This window comes from Vulpes lagopus, chromosome 14 (assembly GCF_018345385.1).
Source record: "Vulpes lagopus strain Blue_001 chromosome 14, ASM1834538v1, whole genome shotgun sequence".
In the NCBI taxonomy this organism is placed as follows: Eukaryota; Metazoa; Chordata; class Mammalia; order Carnivora; family Canidae; genus Vulpes; species Vulpes lagopus.
Genome location: NC_054837.1, coordinates 20,039,642 through 20,063,149, shown reverse-complemented (window position 1 = coordinate 20,063,149; position 23,508 = coordinate 20,039,642). Strand labels below are relative to the sequence as shown.

The following is a 23,508-nucleotide window of genomic DNA, read 5'->3' as shown; positions in this document are numbered from 1 at the left end:
TAGTGACTGAAAACAATAAACATTTATTCCATAGTTTCTGCAAGGCAGGAATCAGAATTGGCTTAGCTGGGTGATTCTGGCTTGTGGTTTCTTAGGAGATTATAGTCAGAATATTGGCCAGGGCTGCAGTCTTTTGAAGGCTTGACTCAAGATGGAGGATCTGCTTCCAAGTTCGCACATCACAGCATATTGATGTGTCCCTTACCATATAGGCTTCTCCACATAGTTGCTTGAGTGACATTATGACATAGCATCTGACTTCCCCGTGTGAATGATCGGAGAGAGAAAGATGGAAATCAGAGGTTTGTATTTTTGTTTTTGTTTTGTAAATTGAGATATAATTCTCATCCTGTAAAATTCACACTTTTAAAGTACATATAGGGATCCCTGGGTGGCGCAGCGGTTTAGTGCCTGCCTTTGGCCCAGGGCATGATCCTGGAGACCCGGGATCGAATCCCACGTCGGGCTCCCGGTGCATGGAGCCTGCTTCTCCCTCTGCCTATGTCTCTGCCTCTCTCTCTCTCTGTTGACTATCATAAATAAAAATTTAAAAAAAATAAAAAAAATAAAGTACATATAGTTCAGTGGACTTTTAGTATACTCACAAGCTATGAAATCACCACCACTTCAGTTTAATTCCAGAATATTTTCATCACCCCAAAAGGAACCTTGCATCTAGTAACTGTTATTCCCATTTCACTCTTCCTCTGGCCAATCTCCTTTCTGTCCCTATGATTTGCCTGTTTTTGACATTTGAAATAATATTTTAGGGGATCCCTGGATGGCTCAGCAGTTTAGTGCCTGCCTTCGGCCCAGGGCATGGTCCTGGAGTCCCGGGATCCAGTCCCACATCAGGCTCCCTGCATGGAGCCTGCTTCTCTCTCTGCCTGTGTCTCTGCCTCTCTCTCTCTCTCATGAATAAATCTTTTAAAATAATATTTTATGTGGCTTTTTGTGTCTGGCTTCTTTTATTTAGCATGTTTTCAAGGCTTATCTATGTTGTATTATGTATCAGCATTGCATTCTTTTAAAACATATATTTTTATTTGGTTCATTACTTTTTCTCTTCTGACAATTCCTATGTGTGCATTCATTGTAAGCATATTTTCCTTTATATTCTTTGACACCATTATAATCATTGATTTAAAAATCTTGATGTTAATCCTAACATCTGGGTATCTCCAAGTCAGTTTCCATTAATTACCTTTCTCTTCGGTATGGATCACATTTTCCCATTTTTCATTATGTAGTAATTTTGAATTATGTCCTAGATTTTGTGAATAATACATTGTAGAAATTCTCCTAAAGAAAAAAAAAAAAGAAATTCTCCTAAAGAATATTATTTTTTATTTTTTTAAAAGATTTATTTATTTATTTTATGATAGACAGAGAGAGAGAGAGAGAGAGAGAGAGGCAGAGACACAGGAGGAGGGAGAAGCAGGCTCCATGCCGGGAGCCCAACGTGGGACTCAATCCCAGGACTCCAGGATCACGCCCTGGGCCAAAGGCAGGCGCTAAACTGCTGAGCCACCCAGGGATGCCCCTCTCCTAAAGAATATTTTTAAAGCAGGCACTTAACTTGGCTGAACTCAGACTTAAAACTTTGATTCCCCTGTGGGAATCAGTGGGCAGCAGCTGATATTTCTCCTTAGTTTTTGTAGCTGGCTACTTGGGAGTCTGCTCTATAAGGGTGTATATTTGGAGATTAAAGATTTAGGCAGAGTTTATGCACAGAACATGGGGTGCTCTCTCTTTTCCGGGATTTACTCCCTCACTTTTTAAGGTGCTGGGATCATCCTAAACCATTTCCTTTGGTTATTGAAGCTAAGATTGGAGGTTTCTCTCCAAGTTTTAACTACCCCACATGGTGGCAATTGGGGCCTGTCCTCAGGCAAAAGCCGTAAAAATGGTAACTCAGTGACATTTCCGTCAGCTCCCCTCCAGTTTCTAATTTGGCAGCTCTTCACTGCCTTAAGGTAGTTGTTTTCATTTGGTTGAGAATTTATGGTTGTGGGTTGGATGAATAGAAGCTCTTCCACCATTAGCAGAAGCAGAACTTTCTTCACTGCTTTGTAAAAGACACTTTATTTTAAAGTTATTTTTAGCAAGAGGATTAGTTTGAATTACAGCCTATCATTGCTGGAGATCAGAACAGCAGCTGCCAGTTGTTTTCATTTATTTTTATGGTTTATTGTTTTAATGACAGCAATGGGGGAATTCATAATTTTAACATTAAAATCTGGTTGCTTCAGATGCCTCAGAGATTTTTCTTTTTGTCCTGGCTCCTCCTTCCTCGGGACTCCTGATTTGCATAAGACTGTACTCTTGTTAGGAGTTGCCACATTGTCACATTACAACATTAATATCTCTGCGTATACCTCTGGATAGGAGTTGAGTCAGAAGAGCCCAGGCAGACCAAACTTTGACTCTTCCCTAATCAGGCTGGTGGTTCCTCACCTCCAACAGGACACTCTTGTTTAAGCCATCGGTCACATCTACAAAATCTGGGCGTGATTACTTTCTGATAAATTGGGCAAGGAGGTAGAAAGAGCTGAGGCAAATTAACCTTGACATTCCTTTTTCTTGTATATAAAATGGATAATAAAATCTGCCTTCCTCTGTATCATGGGGTTTTATTAAAAATATGAGGTGATGACCAGTTTGACTTACAAAGGTGGAATATGCATTGAATTTGGGAAGACTAGAGCAGAGGTGGTTGCAGCAATCATTACTCGCTTTGGGCAGTAGTTAGATTTAAAATGTTTTGGAGCCAGTAGGCCAGTCAGTCATCAGAGTGTCTAATGACTTAGCTGTATTTTTCTTAATTTTTTAAAAAAATTATTTTTTCATGAGAGACAGAGAATGGCAGAGACACAGGCAGAGGGAGAAGCAGGTTCCTCACAGGGAGCCCGATGTGGGACTCCATCCCGAATCCTGGGATCATGACCTGAACCAAAGGCAGACGCTCAACCGCTGAGCCACCCAGGTGTCCCTCAGCTGTATTTTTGGAGGGTGGGGCTATCTGTAATTCTGTGCTGGGGAATAAGTACAGTGGGTAAGGTCACAGGCCAGTGCTTAGAGCTAATTCTGCCACTTATCAGTTGGTCATCTTGGGGGGCTTGCTTGGTGAGTTCCTCTGTAATACTTGTGACAGGAGCGGCACACACCTCAGAGGACTCTTGTGTGGTGGTCCTGCTGTCTGGTGTGTGGCTATCATTTGCCAAGGCTCTCACCATCAAAATTCTCCATGTTGCATTTAACTAACTGTCCTAGTACTCTGAGGTTTGGATCATGGTTGTTTCTCTCCTTGCTCCAGGTCCTCCTCCAATTGCTAAGCCTGGCAGTCATGTTCTCAGCCACACTATCAAGAGAAATGTTGGGCAGTGCTGAAGGCAAAGTCCAGGACTCCTCCTCTATTGCCAGGGCATTCCTTTGCTCAGCTGGAACAGGGTCATTTAACCAGTTATTAATCTACACTGTCAATGATACCTCAGGCCTGACTTCCCCACCTTGTCCTGAGGATAATTTTCAAATGCTTTGCTGAATCTTTCTATCTACTCTGGCTCCTGACCCTCTTCTATATCTTGTGGACTGACTTCAGCCAAGTGGCTTTGAATGACACTGCTCTTTATTTTAAAATAGATTGGAAGTTTGACCCACTGAATCTTTGTTCCAAAGGTATTCAAGAAAAGCCTACAGATTTGGGAACTATTACAAGCCCATAATGGCTGACAAGGTGGCTTCACAGTGCAGTGGTTAACTTTTCCCTTAAAACAAGTAACAGGACTCTAAAGCACACAAATGTATAAGAGGGCATAGGTAGCATTTATTACAGAAAATAAAATAAACAAAAAAAAAAAAAAAAAGAAGAAGAAGAAAACATCACCATTGGTTTGTTTGCAGAATCTGGTTAGAGGTTGATATCCTTGGCCTTAGGCAGCCAAAATGTTAAGGACCTGTTAGGCAGAACCTATCCCAGTTATTGCAAAGAATAAGAGGCCTCTTGTAAGCACCACCGTTTGTTTTCTGTGCTGGGGACACATCATGTTTCTGTCGTGAGTATTCTGCTCAGTCTCAGCTGCAAAAAAAATTTAGGCCTAAACTAAGAATGGCTTAAAGGAAGGCCCTACAGGCTTTGAGAGGCCACTCCTTAAACTTAACCAGGGTGAGGCTCACCCCTGGTCCGCCAGACATCCCAGGACTTGCAGAGGTGGGAAACTGCTACATGCACTCACCCAATATCCCTGCTTTGTACCAAGTCCTTCAGTGCGTACGGGTAAATGTCAAGACCCTGAACTGGCCTAGTTTTATGGTAAAGATCCTATTATCTATGCAGAATCCAGTTTTGAAAGTCCAGACTAGGATTCAACTGCCAGGCCTCCATTTACCCATCAAGAGAGGAAAAGATCACCAGTTTTCTAAGTGATCAGCTGGAAGCATTTACAGAAGCTGTAGTTGTTTCAATAATCAAAGCTTGTGTATCTGTTTGAATCTGATTATTTTAATTGCATTCTAACACCATGAAGACTGGTAAATTGTGTAGAGTACATGAAAACTCAACAGGCCAGAAAAGTGCCTAGTATTTGTTCAGTACTTTAAATAAGGCACCTTCATCCCCAAGGCCCAGAAGGGCTTTCTCACTAACCCCAGGCCACATGTGGCTGTGTGAGGACAACTCTGACAGATGCCTAACCACACAGAATGCCATGGGAGTCATTTTCCTACCTTTCACTATTGAGAAGATCTCAGTATTGAAAGCCTTGGGTAATGTACATTTCTACCTTTAAGACATACCAAGTTCTTTAGTTTTAGCTGCTCTACTGGCTAAACCAGAACTCTTCTCCTCCTCTTTCCTCTCAGTTTTGGCAATTAATTGTTCAGGTCAAAAGCTGTGGAGTCCCCTTCCAGTCCCCACCCTGCAGTGTGGCAGCAGGTTCTTCCCACCTCCTAGTTCCAGCCACCTTGTCCTGGACTGCCTAGCAGGAGGCCTACTGGCAGAAGAGCTCCGTGAAAACCATGGTGAAAGCTGGACAGGATGGCAGCAGGGAGACCCACTAGGTGACATCTAGTGGCACAGGTCCCGATTGCACCTGTGGCTGTTGAAAGGCATGGGCACTGGAGTAGCGGAAAGGTGTCTCTCCATTCCCTAAGCTTCTGGGTAGGCCTGGGGCTCTTGGCCCAAGTGAGGTGGCCCATCAACTCTGGCCAAACCTGCCAACAGCCTTACGGAGGGCAGCACTCTTTCCACCACTGTCAAGTTAGCAAGACCATTACTTATCATACAATGCTTTGTCATCTTAGAAGTCAGGGGTATTCCTTCCCATACTACCAAGTCCTTTACCTCTCTCTTGAAATTAGGTGTCTGCCTTCCCCAGGAAGCCTGTAAAGTAAGGCATAGCTGTCCCAGGATGTGTTACTATATATCTGCAGAAATGCAAGCGCTAGAAAGTCCAGGTGGGTTGAAAGAACGGTATCATTAGAAGGTGGATAGGTAACTTGCACCTAACTTTTAGCCTTTGTGGTTGAACCTTTTCCCATTGAAGACTGTGGATTTCTTCATTCTTCCAGTTGGTGGTGTAGCTTGTTTGGGGTGTTTTCTGCAGGTATACAGAGTGTTTGGCAGGCAGAGGAACTGGCATTCAAAATCTTGAGGCTGGAATGCTGGCACATGGCCACCTTACTGCCCCTTCTCCATCTCTTTGTTCTGTGGACACCCACTTCCTGTCTTTCATTCCTCACAAGGCAAAAGCCCACTGCCTGGCAGATTTCCCAGCTTCCCGTCTCAAGCTTTGTTTCCTCCACTCCCTACTGGTTCCCATTCCTCTGTCGTTTTGGGATCCAGTGAGAATCCTGGGACTTCATGGGGGCTGGAGCACCCTCATGGAGTTCTCTAAGGACCTCTCAGGAACACTGTTCACTTGCAAACCAGGAGCAAGTTACACAGTTTCTACCCAACAGGGGATAGACTTCTTGGAACTTAACTGATAGGGCAGCATCCAAATTGGAGGAGCCATAAACCAAGTCTGAGTCTGCTGTATGAATCTTTAATCACTCGAATATGTAAGAGCTCTATATAGCACACCAAAGTGATCACTATGAGAAAGCACTGCATAAAGTTAGAATTTCCACAACTGAACTGCTGGCTCTTACTTAGATTTCTAAACCATGCTGCATAGAGATAACGTGCTCAGTGCTTCTTTCAGTTGTAGTTTATACATGTGGTCAGGAGCACTGGACTTCTGTACCACAGTGCAGGAAAAAGGGGTTAGCTATTTTTACAGCCTTGCTTTCAACTTTGTTGGGGGCATCCAGTCCTGTGCGTAAACATTCCCAGCTACGTGCCTTTGCTGTTTACAGGAAAGTCCAGAGTCATGGGTTGAAAGCTCTAGATTCCATTTGCCAAGGGTGAAATAAAATGGAGTCACTTAAGTCAAGGAGTTTTAAAAGGAGCTGGGAGGCCATTAAGGAGGTGGGCCTTATGCAGGTCCTCACCAGATGGAACCATGAACTTTTGAACTGAGCTAAACCGCAGATCCTTCCCAAGGACTCTGCATGGATCTGCAACTGGCTACAGTAACAGACTTTTGTTTTGGGGGACAGTCTTAGCAACCAATTATATTCAGCCAAGATTAGGCTTCTGCCACCACCAATCAGAATGCTTTGTAAGCCATATTGATGGCCTTTTTATTTTAAAATAGCTTCTGGTTTTTGTTCCAGTGGGACATTATTTGAATTGCTGCTGAAATCTGTGCACCCCAAATTGCAACTCTGATCCCAAATAAATGTGCTTCATTGCATGCCTCCTGACAATTTCAGGTTGACACACTTGAACTCAGTGCTGCGTTGCTGAGTGAACCTGTGTATTGGGACAATGCTCCCCATATGTGGTAAAGCACCCCCTGCAGTAAGGATCAGCTGTTTGGTTTTGTTTGCAGGAGCACCCAGTGCCTGACACAGCTTAAGTTGAAACAACTCTGAATTACCTCCAGTGGATGGGAAAAGACTTTGAATTCCAAGGGAAATGTTGAGGAGGAAACAAATTATGGCTGACATGGCTGCAAGGAGTGGGCAAAGTACTGTTCTGGGAGAGGCTCCATACACATGAGGAGTTAAGAGCCCAAACTCGAAGTCATGAAGAGTTCATTCAGTCTTGCAAACAGAAAGTGGTCCATAAATTGCATAGGAATAGAAATAATTTCTGGATAAAATACTTACCTGGCTTATCCCTCCCGGAACAGTGGAGAAGCCTGAGTTCTACGGCCAGATCTGTAGGACTTTATACAAACTCCGGGGCAAGGCTGTCACCGATAAGGGCCATCATTCTTGAAGTGATTTCATTGTTGGAAATTGCGAAGGCAATGTGACAGAGTGAAGGGAGGAGGCTGTCCAGGCCAGTATGCACTGGAAGACCAGAAGTAGGATGGGCTGCTTTTCTTCAGAGCCCGTACTGTCTACCCTGCTTCTATGGAGAAGAATCGCAGTTGACGTTCTTGATGAGTGTGCTTCAAGTATATACAAAACGGCTACATTCCGAGCCTCTGACGTAAATGTTGGCCTTTACCAAGCACAAATGTCTACATACAACACTGGATCAGTTAGCAGTAATGTGAGAGCTGCTATGCAGACACGGCAGATTCTATTTTTGACACTTTATTGACAAAACAGAACTCCCTTCCCTCCACCCTCACAGAGAACTAACCTTTTGTTTTTCTTGTCGTAACAGAACTTACCTGTTTAACCAAGGCCTGTGCTGGCATGCTACAAAGTAATTTAGATAGAAGCTTACCCTCCCACCACCCCCCAGCTCTGGCTTGAACTATGCCTACACAAGGAGTTGTGTAGCTGTCTTATTCAGAAGAGCAGAAGCTGTAATAACAGTAATGGAACATGCTAGGCTTTGGATAAATTTTGCTGTCTATTTTCATTAGCTCCAATTAGAAGAAAGTTACTATGAGTGAGAGTCCCAACATGCAGTCTCTTTGGAGGAAGAAGAACCTCAGACTAGTGAGGAAGGAATAGGGTCTGTGCCAAACTTTTGTCAACATGCCTTGCCTAATGGAAGACTTCTTAGAAGACCCTAGAACTCAGAGCATCTGAGAAACCACAAAAAAAAAATAAGGACATAAATATGTATTGGGCAAGGGAGGGGAGAAGACTATAAGGAAAGACTGAAATTGTGTGCTGTAACTGCAGCCTCCCATCCCCCACCTCCTCTTGCCCAAAGAGCACTACTTTCAGAACAGGGGAAATTCTAATGTGTCTTCTGTGGTTAAAACAAAAGGAGTATTTGTGGTTCCTCTGCTCAAGTTTTAAGGGCTTTGAGGACTAGCAGCTGGAATCCAAATTACATTCAGGGACACGTGTGGGTATTTTCCCCCTTAAACCTGCACAGGAGCAAAGATAACAAAAAATTGTATTTCCTTCTGTCTGGAATTTAGTTTTTTTTTACAAAAATAAAAATAAAAACAACCAACTGCCAGGATAATACTTCTAACCATTACTGGCACTTACCCTTAACTGGAGTCATTTTGGAAGAGTCCCCCAACCCATTCCCCATTTAGCCATTAACATCCTCAAAGGGTAAGAAAGAAGTATAGCCAATAAACAGCAAGCACACAAGTGTACCTTTGGCCTTCACCAAATTCAGAGGCTGTTTTGAGTTCTGTGGACAATGGAAGCTTCAGTTCTTTGACATCTCTAAGAATGAACCAGAGCCACAGGTGACCTTGTCTGGAGATAGACAGGGTCCTCCTATCTTCTGGAATAGGCAGAGCAGGTAGGAGGTGATGGTAGCTCTGTGTGGTACCAACAACCAAAAGTGAAGATGAGGTGACAAAGGCTAGAAAGGAATCATTTATTAAAAAACAAAAACAAAAACAAAACAACAAAAAACAAAACAGCCCTCAGCAGGATTTGAAGACACAACAGAAGAAGGCACCATCCTGATCGCTTTATGCCCCCATGACTGCGCGACATGTATCCACTTATGAGCTCTGTCCACCGGGAAGCACAGCACACTGGTTCATTGTACAGGTCAAGGTAGAGGCAGGTCACCTGCTGAAGGGAGAAACCAGGACATTTGGGCCCTTTTCACCTCTGCTGTCAGGTAGCCAGAGAGGCAGGCTTCTCTCTGCCTCTACAATGGGCCATTTCTTATGAGGCCAGGGCTGCTGAGACAAAAGCAAGCTGACACGATCACACTAGGTACTACCAGAATGCCTGCTTTCCAGCAAGGACCACAGCATGCGGCCGGATTCTAAGAGGAAAGAGCAGCTTGCTCCTTCTGCAGTGCCTGGAATGTAGGGCCCAGCTCAGAGAGGCATCTGATATTTGTCCCCAATACCCAGTTGTCACCACAGGTAAACCAAGACTATAATCACAACAGCAAGGACAGGATCGTGTTGCTTTTTTCCTTTTTTTTCTTCAAGGAGTGAGGGCATGGAAAATACAGCACACCAATGAAACAAAATGCCAAAAAAAAAAAAAAAAATACAAAAACAATAGAAAATAGAAAAATGTATTTACAAGTAGTACATTACTATGATCAGAAAGCACAAAGACACCTGCTGCTATATTACATGCATTGGTTCAAGAAGAAACTACTAAAAATCCTGCAAGGGAGAAGCCTGTAAAAACAAAACAAAACAAAAAAAGGGCCAAAAAGTTTGAACTTTTCATCCCTAATTGGCTACACTGATCAAAACCAAACGAGAGCCCCCGAAAGTCCATGAGTATATCAGTACGAATACTATACTGGTTTTTAACTGCACGTTCAGTTGTGGAAGGGAGAGACAGCAGCGTATCCATATACAAGGAAGCCAGAGTAAACTGCTCTACATGCTAAAAATTACAGCAAGTCCCTGTCTGCTACACAGCATGATCTTAGCAGGTTTTAATTTTTGTTTATTCATATATATCTATGTGCGCATGTGTGTATGTATAAAAACCGTGCCCTCGTTCACTGTCAACACAACATCTGGGTGGACATGAACTCATTACAACAAATTCTTATGTGTATTGTTGTAAGAAGTCACTCAATGTCTGTGGATTTAATAAGTCACTTCACACCACAGAAAATATTTAATAAATCCAAAAAAAGGAAAGAATATAACGACAGAAGAGCTTCTGTCTCAGTTCTCTGAAACTGAGTCCCCCATAGGAAACTGGTCCCAAAGTTCTTGAGGGTTCACTGAAGAAACTTCGGTTTGCTAATATTTTTCATCCTTTTAGTGTTCAAAAGGTATAGAACGACTCTTCGCCGTTGTCAGTTTTAATCAGTCATATCTCCATCCCCCACAGGTAACAGTCTGGTGCAGATTCATAAAAATGGGGGAAGAAGGAGCGCTGGGGAAGGCCTGTCACTTCAAGAGGGGCTCCACCTCTACAACAGCAGGAAGAGAAAGAACCAAGCAGGGCTCCAGCACCTCGCTCCTGCAAACAAGCTCCCTGCAAATGCAAAATCCAGTCACACGTCAGTTCTCTATGCAGGTACATCTCCGAGTACCAGGCCAGCTCTAAGAGGAAACAAAACCACGCGTTGACAGAAAAGGACTCAGAAGGCCATTCTGGTCACTCTCTGGGACCCATCATACTTCCAGGAATCGGGAACTGCTGGACTTGGAGTGGAATGGCTCAGACCACATCCGCCGAAGGTCACCCTGGGGAAGAAGGAACTTTACTAAGTAATGAATTTAAAAATGAGTCACGCGCATCTACAAGTCCTTTCTGATTCTTGATCTTAGATCAGACTGCTTCTGTGGAGAATCAAAGACATTCTAATCTTACTGAAAAGTAACCCACAATTCTTTGAAGAACTCACTAGAAGAGCTCTTAAGCTCCTCAAGCAAAGAAAGGTGTAAGTTCTATCATTTATGAGTGAGATGCTGAGGCCAAGTTAGTTTACCTCTCTGCCTCCTTCTCTGTAAAATGGGTATTATACAAATCTTGTAAATCAGGTAATGCTCCAAAGTCTAGCTGTAACCATACATTTCTTAAATATTTCCAAACTTTAATGCAGAGTATTAAAAAAGCTGGTAGGTGACAATACGGTGCTGCTTTTAAGGGAAATAGGTAGTCTCTGTAGCTGAATGCTAGGGATTTCAGTTAGTTCATCCATGACCAGGTGGCACAGTAGTCTAACTCACTAGCATTTTCTGCCAGTGACTGCAACAGGCTGGAAGATACCTAATACCAGGTGAGCAAAGACCACCGACCCACCGTCAAGATCAAGAACTCCAAGGCTCAAGCAGACCCACCTCCGGCAAGGAGAATACATACCCCAGTCCAAGGTCAGTGCCAAGTTACTGCTTTCACAGGTTTCTAACTGCTTCTCTCACCTTTAAATAGGCCATCGTGAGGAGCGGCAATAAGGTGAATGGCACCAAATAGAGAAGGGCAGGCTGGGCCGCTCGGTGAATGCGGGATGCCACGGTCGCAGTGAGCAGACCTATTAGGGGAGAAACATCCATGAGCAATACCGAGGGACCAGCCGTCAAAAAGGAGAGCCTGCTACCTGGTTGCTACCTGCTGGGACCCTGACAGGACAGCTTTCCTGTGGCACATGCTGTCCAGTGGCAAGGGCGTGAGAAGCTCAGCAATGGCAGCAAAAGCAGTGTGCAGCAGTGCAGTTTGAAAGTCCTACAGTTCCAAGGACCTGTGAGTGGCCCATGCCCCCCTCAGTGCTGAGGTTCCTGGCCCAAGCCTTCACTTCTGCCCTGAGTGTGCCTGGTCCTCCTGTCTCGGGTGATATGTAATCCCAGACTTGGAGGAAAAAGCCCTGGGGTCAAATCTTGACTTGACCAGTCTGCAAATTTTGTCACTTTGGTCATGCATTTCACCTCTCTGAGCTTCAGCCTCCTCTACTGTGCAATAGGGCTAACACCACTCATCCTAGCAGTCTCTGAGCCTGTGTGCTGAAATGAACCACTCTGCTGTAACCACTGTAGGTATAGACAGGTTCCCGCTTATTCCTATAGCCCAATTATGTGGGTCTCTCCCTGTCTGTGTACAAATGAGTTGTATATGGAAAAACTGGCCCACAGAGAATCTGAGGTTAGAGGTGATAGACATGTTAGGACCAATGAAGGGAAATACCTATTAAATGATGTGGGAAATAAACATGACTTGGTTAACCTCAAGCTGAAGATTTAATTAAGCACACAGACTGATCCACAATCATTGCGTGGTAGATGTTCCTGACTCTGAGGCCTGACCATAGTCTTCCCACAATGTTCTTCAGACATGCTGTTGGATAGAGAAACTGGGTGGGCCAGTATAGACAGCACCTGTCATTTCATGAGCCACTGTTATTCTTTCTCTGTGGTTGACTATAAGAGCAATGAGAATTGCTACTCTCCCATCTAGCGTCTGCAGCTAAAAAAAACCTGATTTAACTCCAGGACTTGGAGGATAGTCAGAAGGGATCACAAGCAGGCTCTCTGGCTCTCTCTTACCTACAAAGTATCCAATGAGGGTGCAGTGAAAGTAGGAGACCTTCTGCATGCGTCCAGAGATATTGGCGGGTCCAGAGGCACCGCAGGAGTCACCATTGGCTTGTTTTTTGTAGTTGTCATAACGCAGGACAAAGCACAAGAGGAGTCCAGGCATCACGATGTCCCCAATGCCCAACATAGAGAAGTGACTGCCAGTGGAGCTGGAATGTAGTGTCACATGTCAGGGATGCCACCCTCAACAATCCCATTTCTCCTCCTCCTGTGCAGTTGTCTGTCAGCTGTTTAAGAGGTTGGACTTATCTGAATGGGAGATGGAAATCTCTAGAGGTGGAACAACGCTAGTTTGTAAAAGTTTAGAGATTACAAGCCATAAGAGTACTGGCAACAGATGTCTTTTTTTTTTTTTTTTTTCCAACAGATGTCTTCAACCAGGCTCCTCACTGCTTCCGGAGAGCACCTCTAAAGTGACTGCTAAAGTCATCTATAAGTAGTGCTTCCTCAAGAAATGTCAAGCAATTCAGTATTTGTCACACATTTGCTTCTGTGACTTTAAACAAGCACCTGACTACTACCAGAAACGGATATTAAAGCAACACAGTATTTTTCCAAGACTATATCACCAACAACTGTAGAATTTTAGCATTAGTACATATTTTTACAAATATTTTAGAAGTAAAAAAGATCCAGATTCTTCTGATTTCCTCCAGCCAACTCTAAAATATGGTAACAGAAGTAACATACGGTTGTTTGATAACATTAATCAATAATAAAAAGCAGCACCTGTATCATTTAATGATAAATCTTTACAAATCAAATCAACATTCTTCTCCTTATTTGTAAAATGGAGAAAATAACTCACAACGCTTTTCCACTCTAGGAGAAGAATACTGATGATAAAGACTAATTGAGGGACACCGAGGCACAGGGAGACAGTGTGTTCACTGCCTCATCACAACAGGAGGCCCGACGTGCCAGTCCTACCTTGGGAAGACCAGTTTTCCAGGCAGAGACAGGCGAGGAACATCACGCCCAACATTGGGCCCTAGGTGGAGCTTCCGGGATAGAACGTCAAGGGGATTGTCAGCTGGTTGCGTGGCCACCTTCACCATGACATTGCTATTGAAGATGTAGGCAGAGAAAAACACCTGCCGAATGCCAAATGGAGAGACATCTTTAACAGAGGAAGCTGGAAGCAACCTAATTTCAGCATCAGCCTTCTTTGTTCTTAAGAGCAAAGTCTCAAAATACTGCAACATCAAGCTATTTTGACGGCATGCTTGGAGGAGAAAGAAAATCTCTGCTCCCAGGGCAGAGAACCTTGTCTGTCTGCTCTCTTCCCTACCCCTAGAGATACACATGCATTAACTGGTTAACACGTCTCAACAAAGGCGTGGACAGATGCCTGCTCACATGTACAGTTCAGGACTGGAGAGAGTGATCTTAACAGTTCACTGTTAACAATAGTTAACAACTGTCAGGAGTGAGTGCTCCAATTAAACACCAAAGAGAGCAGTGGCTTCAGGGAAACAGACTCTTACCCAAAAGACATCGTAGATTAGAAGCCCTGAGAGAAGCAGGCAGGACACCTTGAGGCTGGGCAGGCGGACAAAGGCGATCATGGCGACACAGAGACCCATGGCCAGGGCTGGAGAGGAGACCACAGACATTGGTCAATGCGGAGTATGGGCACCCTCCTACCCTCCTTCCTCAAGCTATTCTGCTTAGAAACCTAACAGTTTGTAAGTCCCCTAAACAATCAAGCAGCTCAGTTTAAGATGTTTATATCCTACTTGTGCTAAGTGCCCACTTTAGCTCATTTTGACTTGCTGGTCTTTGGGGATATCCCTTTTTTCATGTTCTTGGATAGTGCTCAACTGTGTAAGACCCAGGAGATTCTGTTTTTGAATGATAAAGGTCTTGGCCAGGCCCAGTTCAGGACTTATCTGTTTCCTGCTTCCCCCATCCCAGCGAGGACTCGCTGCTCCTAAATGTACAGTCTGCCCACACCCGAGGTCATGCACCCTCCCTTTTACTGAGCAATTCATTCTTATATCCTTGCCTTATTTTTTTCTCACACCTCTCAAGATCCGACATATACTATATGCATATATATTTAAATTCTCTTTCCTCTCAACTAAAATGTCAGGTCCTTGAGGGCATGGTTCCTTGCTGCATCCTGGGAGTCCAGCATGGGTCAGGCAGGTGAATGGGCTCTCCCTGCCTTCCGCTCTCCTCCATTCTTCTGAAACATAGGTCTGACTAGATCACACAGCCATTTACATACTTCCCATGGGTTCTTGTAGTGGGATGAAGGTCAAACAACTTGGCAATGACAGGGACTTAAGGGAAGGCGCCCTCCATTGTGCAAGTCCCCACCCTCAGTGTGCAATGCTGTGGCTCTGTTCTCTAGCCACCTAAATATGATCATACCTCTCAACATCACTATGTTTCTTCCTATTCTCCACAGAAGGCCCTCTTCAAGAAGTCTTTCCTTATCTAATCAGATTCACTACCCTACCCCTTGTGATGCCAAAGAACTCTGAATCTCTTTCAACTTGTTCATCCATTCTGTAATAGTGCAAGTATTTATACAAGGGAGTTTATTCTCTTCACTGGGTTCTCCTGGTAGACAGAAACCATGGCTTATTCTTTCTGTGAAGCCCCAGCACTTGACAGAATAGGCATTCAATAAATATTTGCTGAATGAATGGAAAATTATGTTCTGTCAAGTTTAAATTTCAAATTATTCTAAGGAAGGTAAGAAAAGCAAGTAAGGCCATATTACAGATGGATATCATTTTAATAGAACTGGTGGTAAACTGGGGCAGCCCAAGTGGCTCAGCGGTTTAGCGCCACCTTCAGCCCAGGGCTTGATCCTGGAGACCCAGGATTGAGTCCCATGTCGGGCTCCCTGTGTGGAGCCTGCTACTCCCTCTACCTGTGTCTCTGCCTCTTTCTCTCTCTGTGTGTTTCTCATAAATAAATAAATAAAATCTTAAAAAAAAAAAAAAAAACAACTGGTGGTAAACTGTCAATACATGTAGCTAAGTGGGTAAATATAGCAATTTGGTGGACCCCGGACACATCAATTCAACTAATATTTGATGAGTTACTACTCTGGGGATAGTGCTGGACACACACAAGAAGAGATGGATTGCTATTCCCATCCCTGGAAGATAGCACTAAAACTGGGAAGAAGAACAAATGATCTCTATTCCCTGTCATTATTGTTCTCAAGTATTTGCTGGTCTCCATGGTGTGCACTGTAGTATGTGTTTTGGAGAGATGTGTCAAACATAATTTCTGATTTTTACAATAATCTAGGATATGCTCCTTTTACTAGGATCTCCTTTAATTTTTTAGAAATTTATGAAAACAGAACCACGGTCCTTAATACAATCAACCCATACTCATTTTTTTAATAATGAGATTTCCATTATAATTATCTTTGGAAACAAATATTTGGCTGTGCTGTGAATCAAAACAGGACACGGGCAGGGATGAGCTCAGCTGGCTTGAGGAACACAGTGGTCAGAGGTGGGAAGCCCCTGAGGCAGGGGCAGGGGTGATGGTGGTAGGGGAACAAGAAGTGATCTGTTCAGGAACTTACAAGTGCATATGTGGAGTGCAAAGCACATCAAGGGAACAAAGTAAGAAATCAAGGCCTGAGATGGACAGACAAGGGACAGGCTGTGGCCAGTGAAGGTCAAGGAACTGATAACTAAAAGAGGGATATGGTCAGGAAGGGAGACAGAACATAAAGACTCCTAACTCGGGGAAACGAACTAGGGGTGGTAGAAGGGGAGGAGGGCGGGTGTTGGAGGGGAATGGGTGACGGGCACTGAGGTGGACACTTGACGGGATGAGCACTGGGTGTTTTTCTGTATGTTGGTAAATTGAACACCAATAAAAATTAAAAAAAATAATAAATAAAAGAGGGATATGGTAACCAAAGGGACAGACAAGCAAAAGGATAGGTTCCCAAGGTTAAATGTAATTGCCTCTGTGACACATACAGGTGACTGGTCCATTCTAGAACTTTTCAATTACATTCAGTTACTTAATCCTAAATTGGTAGTTGCTTTTACAGGCCATATGGTCTAAGCATCCACTGCTGCTTTGCCACTTCTCATTTGCTGATCCTACCCCACCTGAGAGGAAACCACCCATGGACAAGACAGAACTGCTCAGTGACAGGATTTCCTATGACTCAGACAATGCCATTCGATCTCTCATCTTCCAAACAAGAAACTCTGGGTCTGTTTTCAATTTATCACAGTCTTTCATCACATAGCCACTCACTCTGCAGACATTCTGGGTGCCACCCTTTGTGGTCACAGCACAATTTGTCCATGCTTCCCTACGCCTCCCTAGTTTGAAGTGCGTCCTTTCCCACTCTGTGTCTCTCCTGCTTACTCTTCACCGCCACTGGAAATTATCACTTCGCATTGTTTCCTGCATATGGTACTAGGTTCCTTACTCTGTGATGGATCTAGTCTAATTATAAGTCCTACAGCCTCGGGCACAACTCACAGGATGGTAAGGCCTCAGAGTCTGTCTTCCTTTGCTCCCATTCCTACTCCTTCCTCTCCAACTAAGCTGAGCGATATACCCTCTTGCAGTCATACCAAGCGTTCCCACTGTGCTGTGAGTCCCACATGTGAGAAGGCAGAATGCACCCTTTCTGACTCCTTCAGACAGTTAAATATCACTCCTACCCTCAAACAGATAGTGCCACAATCTGTCACATCCCTGAAACACACCCTCAAATATTCATTCTATTTTGCCTCTCTTTTTCTTCATGCTTTCGTTAAATAACTCTTCAGAAAATCTTACATCCTCCTCAGGACTTTTCCAAGCCAAAATGAAGAAGTGTGATAACTTTCCCTCATTTCATGCTGCTTGAGAAAACTCAAGACTCTCTCAAATAGTTTTACCAACAATCTTTTGGTTAAATGTAAATTAACCAAAAGTGTTAAGTAAATTATTATATTTTTAAATTAATTAATTATTTATTCATGAGAGACACACACATAGAGAGGCAGAGACACAGGTAGAGGGAGAAGCAGGCTCCATGCAGGGAGCCCAACGTGGGACTTGATCCTGGATCTCCAGGATCACGCCCAGGGCCGAAGGCGGCGCCAAACCGCTGAGCCACCGGGCTGCCCGAGAAGTAAATTATTAATCTTAGCCAGTTATCTAGAATTACTTTCAACGTATTATTGATATAATCTGTCACTCTGCCTCCACAACCAGTAGGGCCAGGGACAAAGACGATGACCCCATCCAAGCCAAAATGTTCATGAAAAGGAACAGGTAACCTATAAGATCTTAAGTAGCCTGCACTCCATTCTGTAGGATCTGTAGATCCTTTATCTTAGCCCTATGTGGATGAAATGCCACATTCTAGCATTTTATTTTATTATTCTTTTTAAAGATTTTATTTATTCATCAGAGACACAGAGAGAGAGGCAGAGACACAGGCAGAGGGAGAAGCAGGCTTCATGCAGGGAGCCCGACATGGGACTCGATCCTGGGTCTCCAGGACTACACCCTGGGCTGAAGGCCGCGCTAAACCGCTGAGCCACCTGGGCTGCCCCACATTCTAACATTTTAAAACAAGAAAATAAATCAATTACTAGATTTTTGGCACTGCGTGTTTTCTAACCATAGATTAGTAACAAGTGTATTAAATGAGAGCACTGGACTAGATATCTGTTCAAGACTCTTCTGGTCCCTGAACTGGTCAGTGGATGTATACTGTGGATCTGGTTTTACAATCCTTGAATGGTAAATGTGTGTGTAAAAGATTCATCAGCTTTTAGCTAATGTACCAAACCACCCATTGGCCAAATTCTTTCAAGGCTTCCCAAATTTAAAAGGTTAATTTGCCAGATGAAAGTGAAAGTAGATAAAGAACTCTATATTTAGTTTAAGAACATGCTGATGTCTCTTCTTACTGTTAATACTTTTTAGTTTATAAGCTTGAAAACATACTTCATGCCTTGCCCTAAAACAACCACATTCATCATTCTGTTTTCACTCTCAATTAACTTCAAAGAACAGGCTTTCATTAAGAAACATTCATTTAAAAAATTCTACTACCAAATTATCACTGCCTACGATGATTTCTGATTCTGTAGAGAAGTCTATAAAGATAATTTCCATGTCAGAGAAGAACAAATTTCAAAACATTAAAAGACTGTGGCTAGAAAGCTACATTTTCTGTAATAGCAGAAAACAAGTCACACACACTTCAAACATTAGAGTCTGAGAAACAAAGAAAGCTCAAAGGTTCTCCTTTTTGGTGGGGGCAGGGAGGAGGAACAACTCTACTCTGGGTCACAAGGGCAGTTTAACCAGTGCAAACTGGTAGGGAGAAGAGACTCTTAGATAAGTAAGGTTTGGGGACCAGCAATAATGACAGAAGGTTATGTAAACATCTACATGCTAGGGGTTTGGAGAGCCTCACGGAACCCTCAGAGAATTTAGCTGTATTAGCTGAATTTCAGGATGGAAATTTATTTCTGATATTGGTCACTGGGAAAAGTGGGCAGCTTGTATGGGCAGCTCTTGATCAACTCTACAGTCTAGAGGAAATCTTATAGGGCAATGGACTCTGTAGTCCATCTTACGGGAGAGCTGCTTTATCCCATTCTTCTGTTAGTCTAGTAAGCCTGTCCCTGGCCCTGCCTGTAGAAGTACAAGGAAAATCCTGCTGACTTGTTCTAAAGTATGTGTTTCAGATGGCTGTGTAAATCAGTGTATCCTGAAGAGAATGTCACCTTCCATTGCCAACCTTTTCTTTTTTAGTGACATACTACTAGAAAATAGGTATTTTTCTGTTCCATATGCAATGCTTGGGAGAGTAGAGATGAAGAGTATAAACACACTGCTGCTGCTTTGAGAGGTATCTAATCTTTTTGGGTCAGCAGCTTGGTAAACTTAAAACCCTTAGCAAAACCTGTAAATAGTATCATGTGTATCTGAACACATGCATAAAGAGTTCCATGAAAGCAGAGCCACAAAAAGTTAGTGGAGTTACAGAGAAACTCAGAGAGGGCCGAGAGACTTCAAGGTAGTTTAAATACCATCTGTCGTCATCTGGACTTTGAGTCTGCCAGCATTGAGAGACTGACTAATCAGTCTGGTAAGATGATGACTGTCTTCTACTACTCTAGTTAAAACAGTAGTACCTGAAGCTTTTGTCCTCTCATTTCACATACTATTTGTATAATGAGATCATTTATGTGTAACATTTATGGGAATGGACTCTTTAAGGACATCAGCACAGAACAGCTTCTCTTAAGAGTATATAGCTAACAGTCATCCAAACATTTTAATGGACTGAAATAATCTGATTTAGATATTAACCAACTAACCAGCATTTCTAAATAGTTTTTGTTCAGAAGTAATAGAGGAGAAATGTCTGTGCTGCTTGTTTTCTCATCAGGCACTGGTTTAGGTGAGACTGAAGAATATAATCATAAAAACAGCTATGAGATTTGGACTAATATTTATTATCTCTAATCATTATCATGACTAAGACTCCTTAATTTTCTGTAACACAGATTTTTAAAAGAGATTAGGCTCTATTCATCTTTCAAAATCACCCACATGCTTTTAGGGTAAGTCATTCTGCAGAAATCAAGAGTTAATCTCAGGAAAACTCAAATACACAAACCTGGTACTTTATCATTACTCTTAATGCCTAATATACAAAGATAGGCATTCACTCTTCTACTATAAGCTGGGCAAGCAACCTGTGTGACTTCAAATTTTTTTTTTTAATTTTTATTTATTTATGATAGTCACAGAGAGAGAGAGAGAGAGGCAGAGACACAGGCAGAGGGAGAAGCAGGCTCCACGCACCGGGAGCCCGATGTGGGATTCGATCCCGAGTCTCCAGGATCGCGCCGAGCCAAAGGCAGGCGCCAAACCGCTGCGCCACCCAGGGATCCCAACCTGTGTGACTTCAGATGCAATTTCTTTTTAAGTTATTCTTCATCAACCTCTACAAGCACTTAAGTATCAAATACCAATCTGTACGAATACCGAAAGAACTGATACTTGATTTGGGAAACTGAATAGTTCTGGTAACCACTTAAAAACCTTAAACATTTTACTTCAGGATGCTTATACACATTCCAAAGCATGATCACAGAAATGTTTTTTTACAAGGCAATTTAAGAAGCTAAAACAAGAGATCAAACCTGTCAGACATCAGCAAATGTGAATTACTGCACAGTCAGGGCACTGGTGATTTTGACTCTACTTTCTATTCTGACTCATTAAAGGTCTGTATATAAATCTAAGGGGTAACTTGATCTGCAACCTCACTGAATGACAGTTCTACTGTAGTTGAGCCATCATCAGAGCTGTGGGAGCACAGTGCCTTAGCGGACAGGAGCCTCCAAAAAGCTGTTTTTAAGGTCTTGATTAGGCTTGTGCTTGCTTGGAATGGATAACAGGAGTAAGTGCAATCCATACCCATAATATCTGATTTTCAAATTTCCCTTTTAAAAATTCTTTAGATAGTATTACAGATCGTATAAAATAGTCTTTTGTATTTTAATTTCCTTTTCTTCTGGAGAAAATGAACCAGACCTTGTAGGGCAGAGCAGTTAGATAAGCTCCTTGAGATCCGGAAAAGTGAACTGTGAAAGTAAGACTAAGGACTGAATGAAAAAGGAGGAGGAGATGCTTATGGGGTCTTTTTTTTTTTTTTTTTATTAAAGATTTTATTTATTCATGAGAGACACACAGAGAGGGAGAGAGAGAGAGAGAGAGAGAGAGAGAGAGAGACAGGCAGAGGGAGAAGCAGGCTCCATGAGGGAGCCCGACGTGGGACTCGATCCCAGGTCCCCAAGATCGCGCCCTGGGCTGAAGGCGGCGCTAAACCACTGAGCCACCTGGGCTGCCTGCTTACGGGGTCTTTTAAGAAAAGTTTTTAAATGCCTTACGGGAGAGAAAAGAATGAGGTATTTTTGGAAATGTCCCTCCCAAGATATTCTGATGAGAAGTATGAAGTATACGCAAGAGTTCTGGGACTGGATAAGTGACTTCACTGAACCTGTTTCCTCTTCTGTCAAGTGGGAATAAGTATCTCTTTCAAAGACTTTTTCAGGACTAAATGAGATAATCCATGTAAACACCCAGGAAAGCACCCAATGCAGATCATTCAATAAATGTTAGCTCTTACTGCCATTCTTAGTTCATCCTTATCATCACCCATCAAGGGGGATTCTCATGTGCCACAAATAGAAATGTAAACTGCTACTGCCTTTCTGAAAGGCAGTACAGTAATAGAGAAAAGAGAATTTTTAACAAAAATCCTTTGATCTAGGAATTTCATATCTAGGAACTCATCCATAGAAACAATCTTATTAAGTAATCTGACATGTGTACCCAGAGGTGAAACAAGAATGTTTATCTCAGGGTTATTTATAACAGAAGGTTAAAAACAATCTAAGGGGGGACTCCTGGGTGGCTCAGCGGTTAAGTGTCTGCCTCTGGCTCAGGGTGTGATCCTGGGGTCCTGGGATCGAGTCCTGCATTGGGCTCCCTGCTTTCTCCCTCTGCCTATGTCTTTGCCTCTCTTTCTCTCATGAATAAATAAATAAAAATCTTAAAACAACAACAAAAAAAATCTAAAGGTCCAGAAATAGTTAAGTAACACAATGGAATACTCTGGAATTTTTAAAAAGGATATGCTTCACCTTTATGTTAACGATACAGACATATCATTACATAAAAAGTCTATTGTATATAACATATATATAATATATTCCACACATATATTTGTATGTAATATATGTAACATTATTCCATTTATGTAACAGTATAATCTACATAAAAACATGTACATGAATGTTCATAGCAGCATTATTCATAATAGCCAAAAAAGTGGCAACAACTGATGAATGGGTAAATAAAACTGGCATATCTATGCAAACAAACAGTAATTGGCCAGAGAAAGAAATGAAGTACCAATTGAGGTTACAGCGTGAATGAACCTTGAAAATATCATGCTAAGTGAAAGGAGACAGACACACAGCCACATAATGTATGATTTTATTTATGTGCAATGTCCAGAAAAGGCAGATCCACAGAGAGAGAAAGGAGACTAGTGGATGCTTGGGGCTCAGGTGGGTAATGAGGAGTGACTGCTGGGTATGGGGTTTGGAGGGTAGATGATGACAATGCTCCAAAATTGACTGTAGTGATGGCTGCACAACTCTCTCACTGAATTTTACACTTTAAGTAGGTAAATTATATGGTATACCGTGAATTATACCTCAAAAAGCTGTTATTCAAAAATACCTTAAAAATGTGGGTAAAAATAATAAAAAACTCAACATATTAACACCATCTAAGAATATCTAAAATTCATGGTAATCAGAGTATATGTATATATACATATACATATATTTTAAAGATTTTATTTATTCATGAGAGACAGAGAGAGAGAGAGACAGACAGAGACACAGGCAGAGGGAGAAACAGGCTCCATGTAGGGAGCCCAACATGGGACTCGATCCTGGGTCTCCAGGATCATGCCCTGGGCTGAAGGCGGTGCTAAACCATTGAGCCACCCAGGCTGCCCAACCAGAGGAAATATTACTAAAACACAGAAAGCAAAGGAAGGAAGGACAAATTTAATTATATAAACTATATTAAAACTTCAACTTTTCATATGTTACTCACCATCCATGAGAAGCCAATGGCCAGTGAGAACCCAGATAAGGACGAGCATGACAGACAGAGAGAATGATAATAATTCAGCAGCAGTGAAACGCCCACAGCAACCAAAGGAAATCCTGGAAAACACACATTTATTGGACTAATATAGCAATACATCATATTTCAATAACCAAAATCTCCCTTGGTCCTTCATGCCCAGAGCTCATGATGGTCAGATTAGAAAAGCAGGCTATACCCAGACATCTGGAATTTGAAAATATCCAAACCTTCTTTGAGTAAGCTACAGATATGCAGAGGAATTAATTATACTTCTGCACCCATCTGATACTATACTTTTTATCCAAAATTATCA

General features: G+C 42.6%; 1 protein-coding gene across 1 annotated transcript in view; it reads right to left on the bottom strand.

The window, feature by feature from the left end:
• Window positions 1–9,505: 9,505 nt before the first annotated feature.
• Window positions 9,506–23,508, bottom strand: part of SPPL3 (signal peptide peptidase like 3) — a 148,929-nt gene continuing 134,926 nt past the window's right edge. Inside the window, exons 6-11 of the mRNA XM_041728632.1 lie at window positions 23,160–23,272; window positions 13,991–14,097; window positions 13,434–13,597; window positions 12,453–12,652; window positions 11,337–11,446; window positions 9,506–10,658 (exon numbers count right to left, since the gene is read on the bottom strand). Of these exons, the coding sequence (XP_041584566.1) occupies window positions 10,587–10,658; window positions 11,337–11,446; window positions 12,453–12,652; window positions 13,434–13,597; window positions 13,991–14,097; window positions 23,160–23,272 (766 nt within the window). The 3' untranslated portion in view covers window positions 9,506–10,586. The remainder of the gene's footprint in view (window positions 10,659–11,336; window positions 11,447–12,452; window positions 12,653–13,433; window positions 13,598–13,990; window positions 14,098–23,159; window positions 23,273–23,508) is intronic.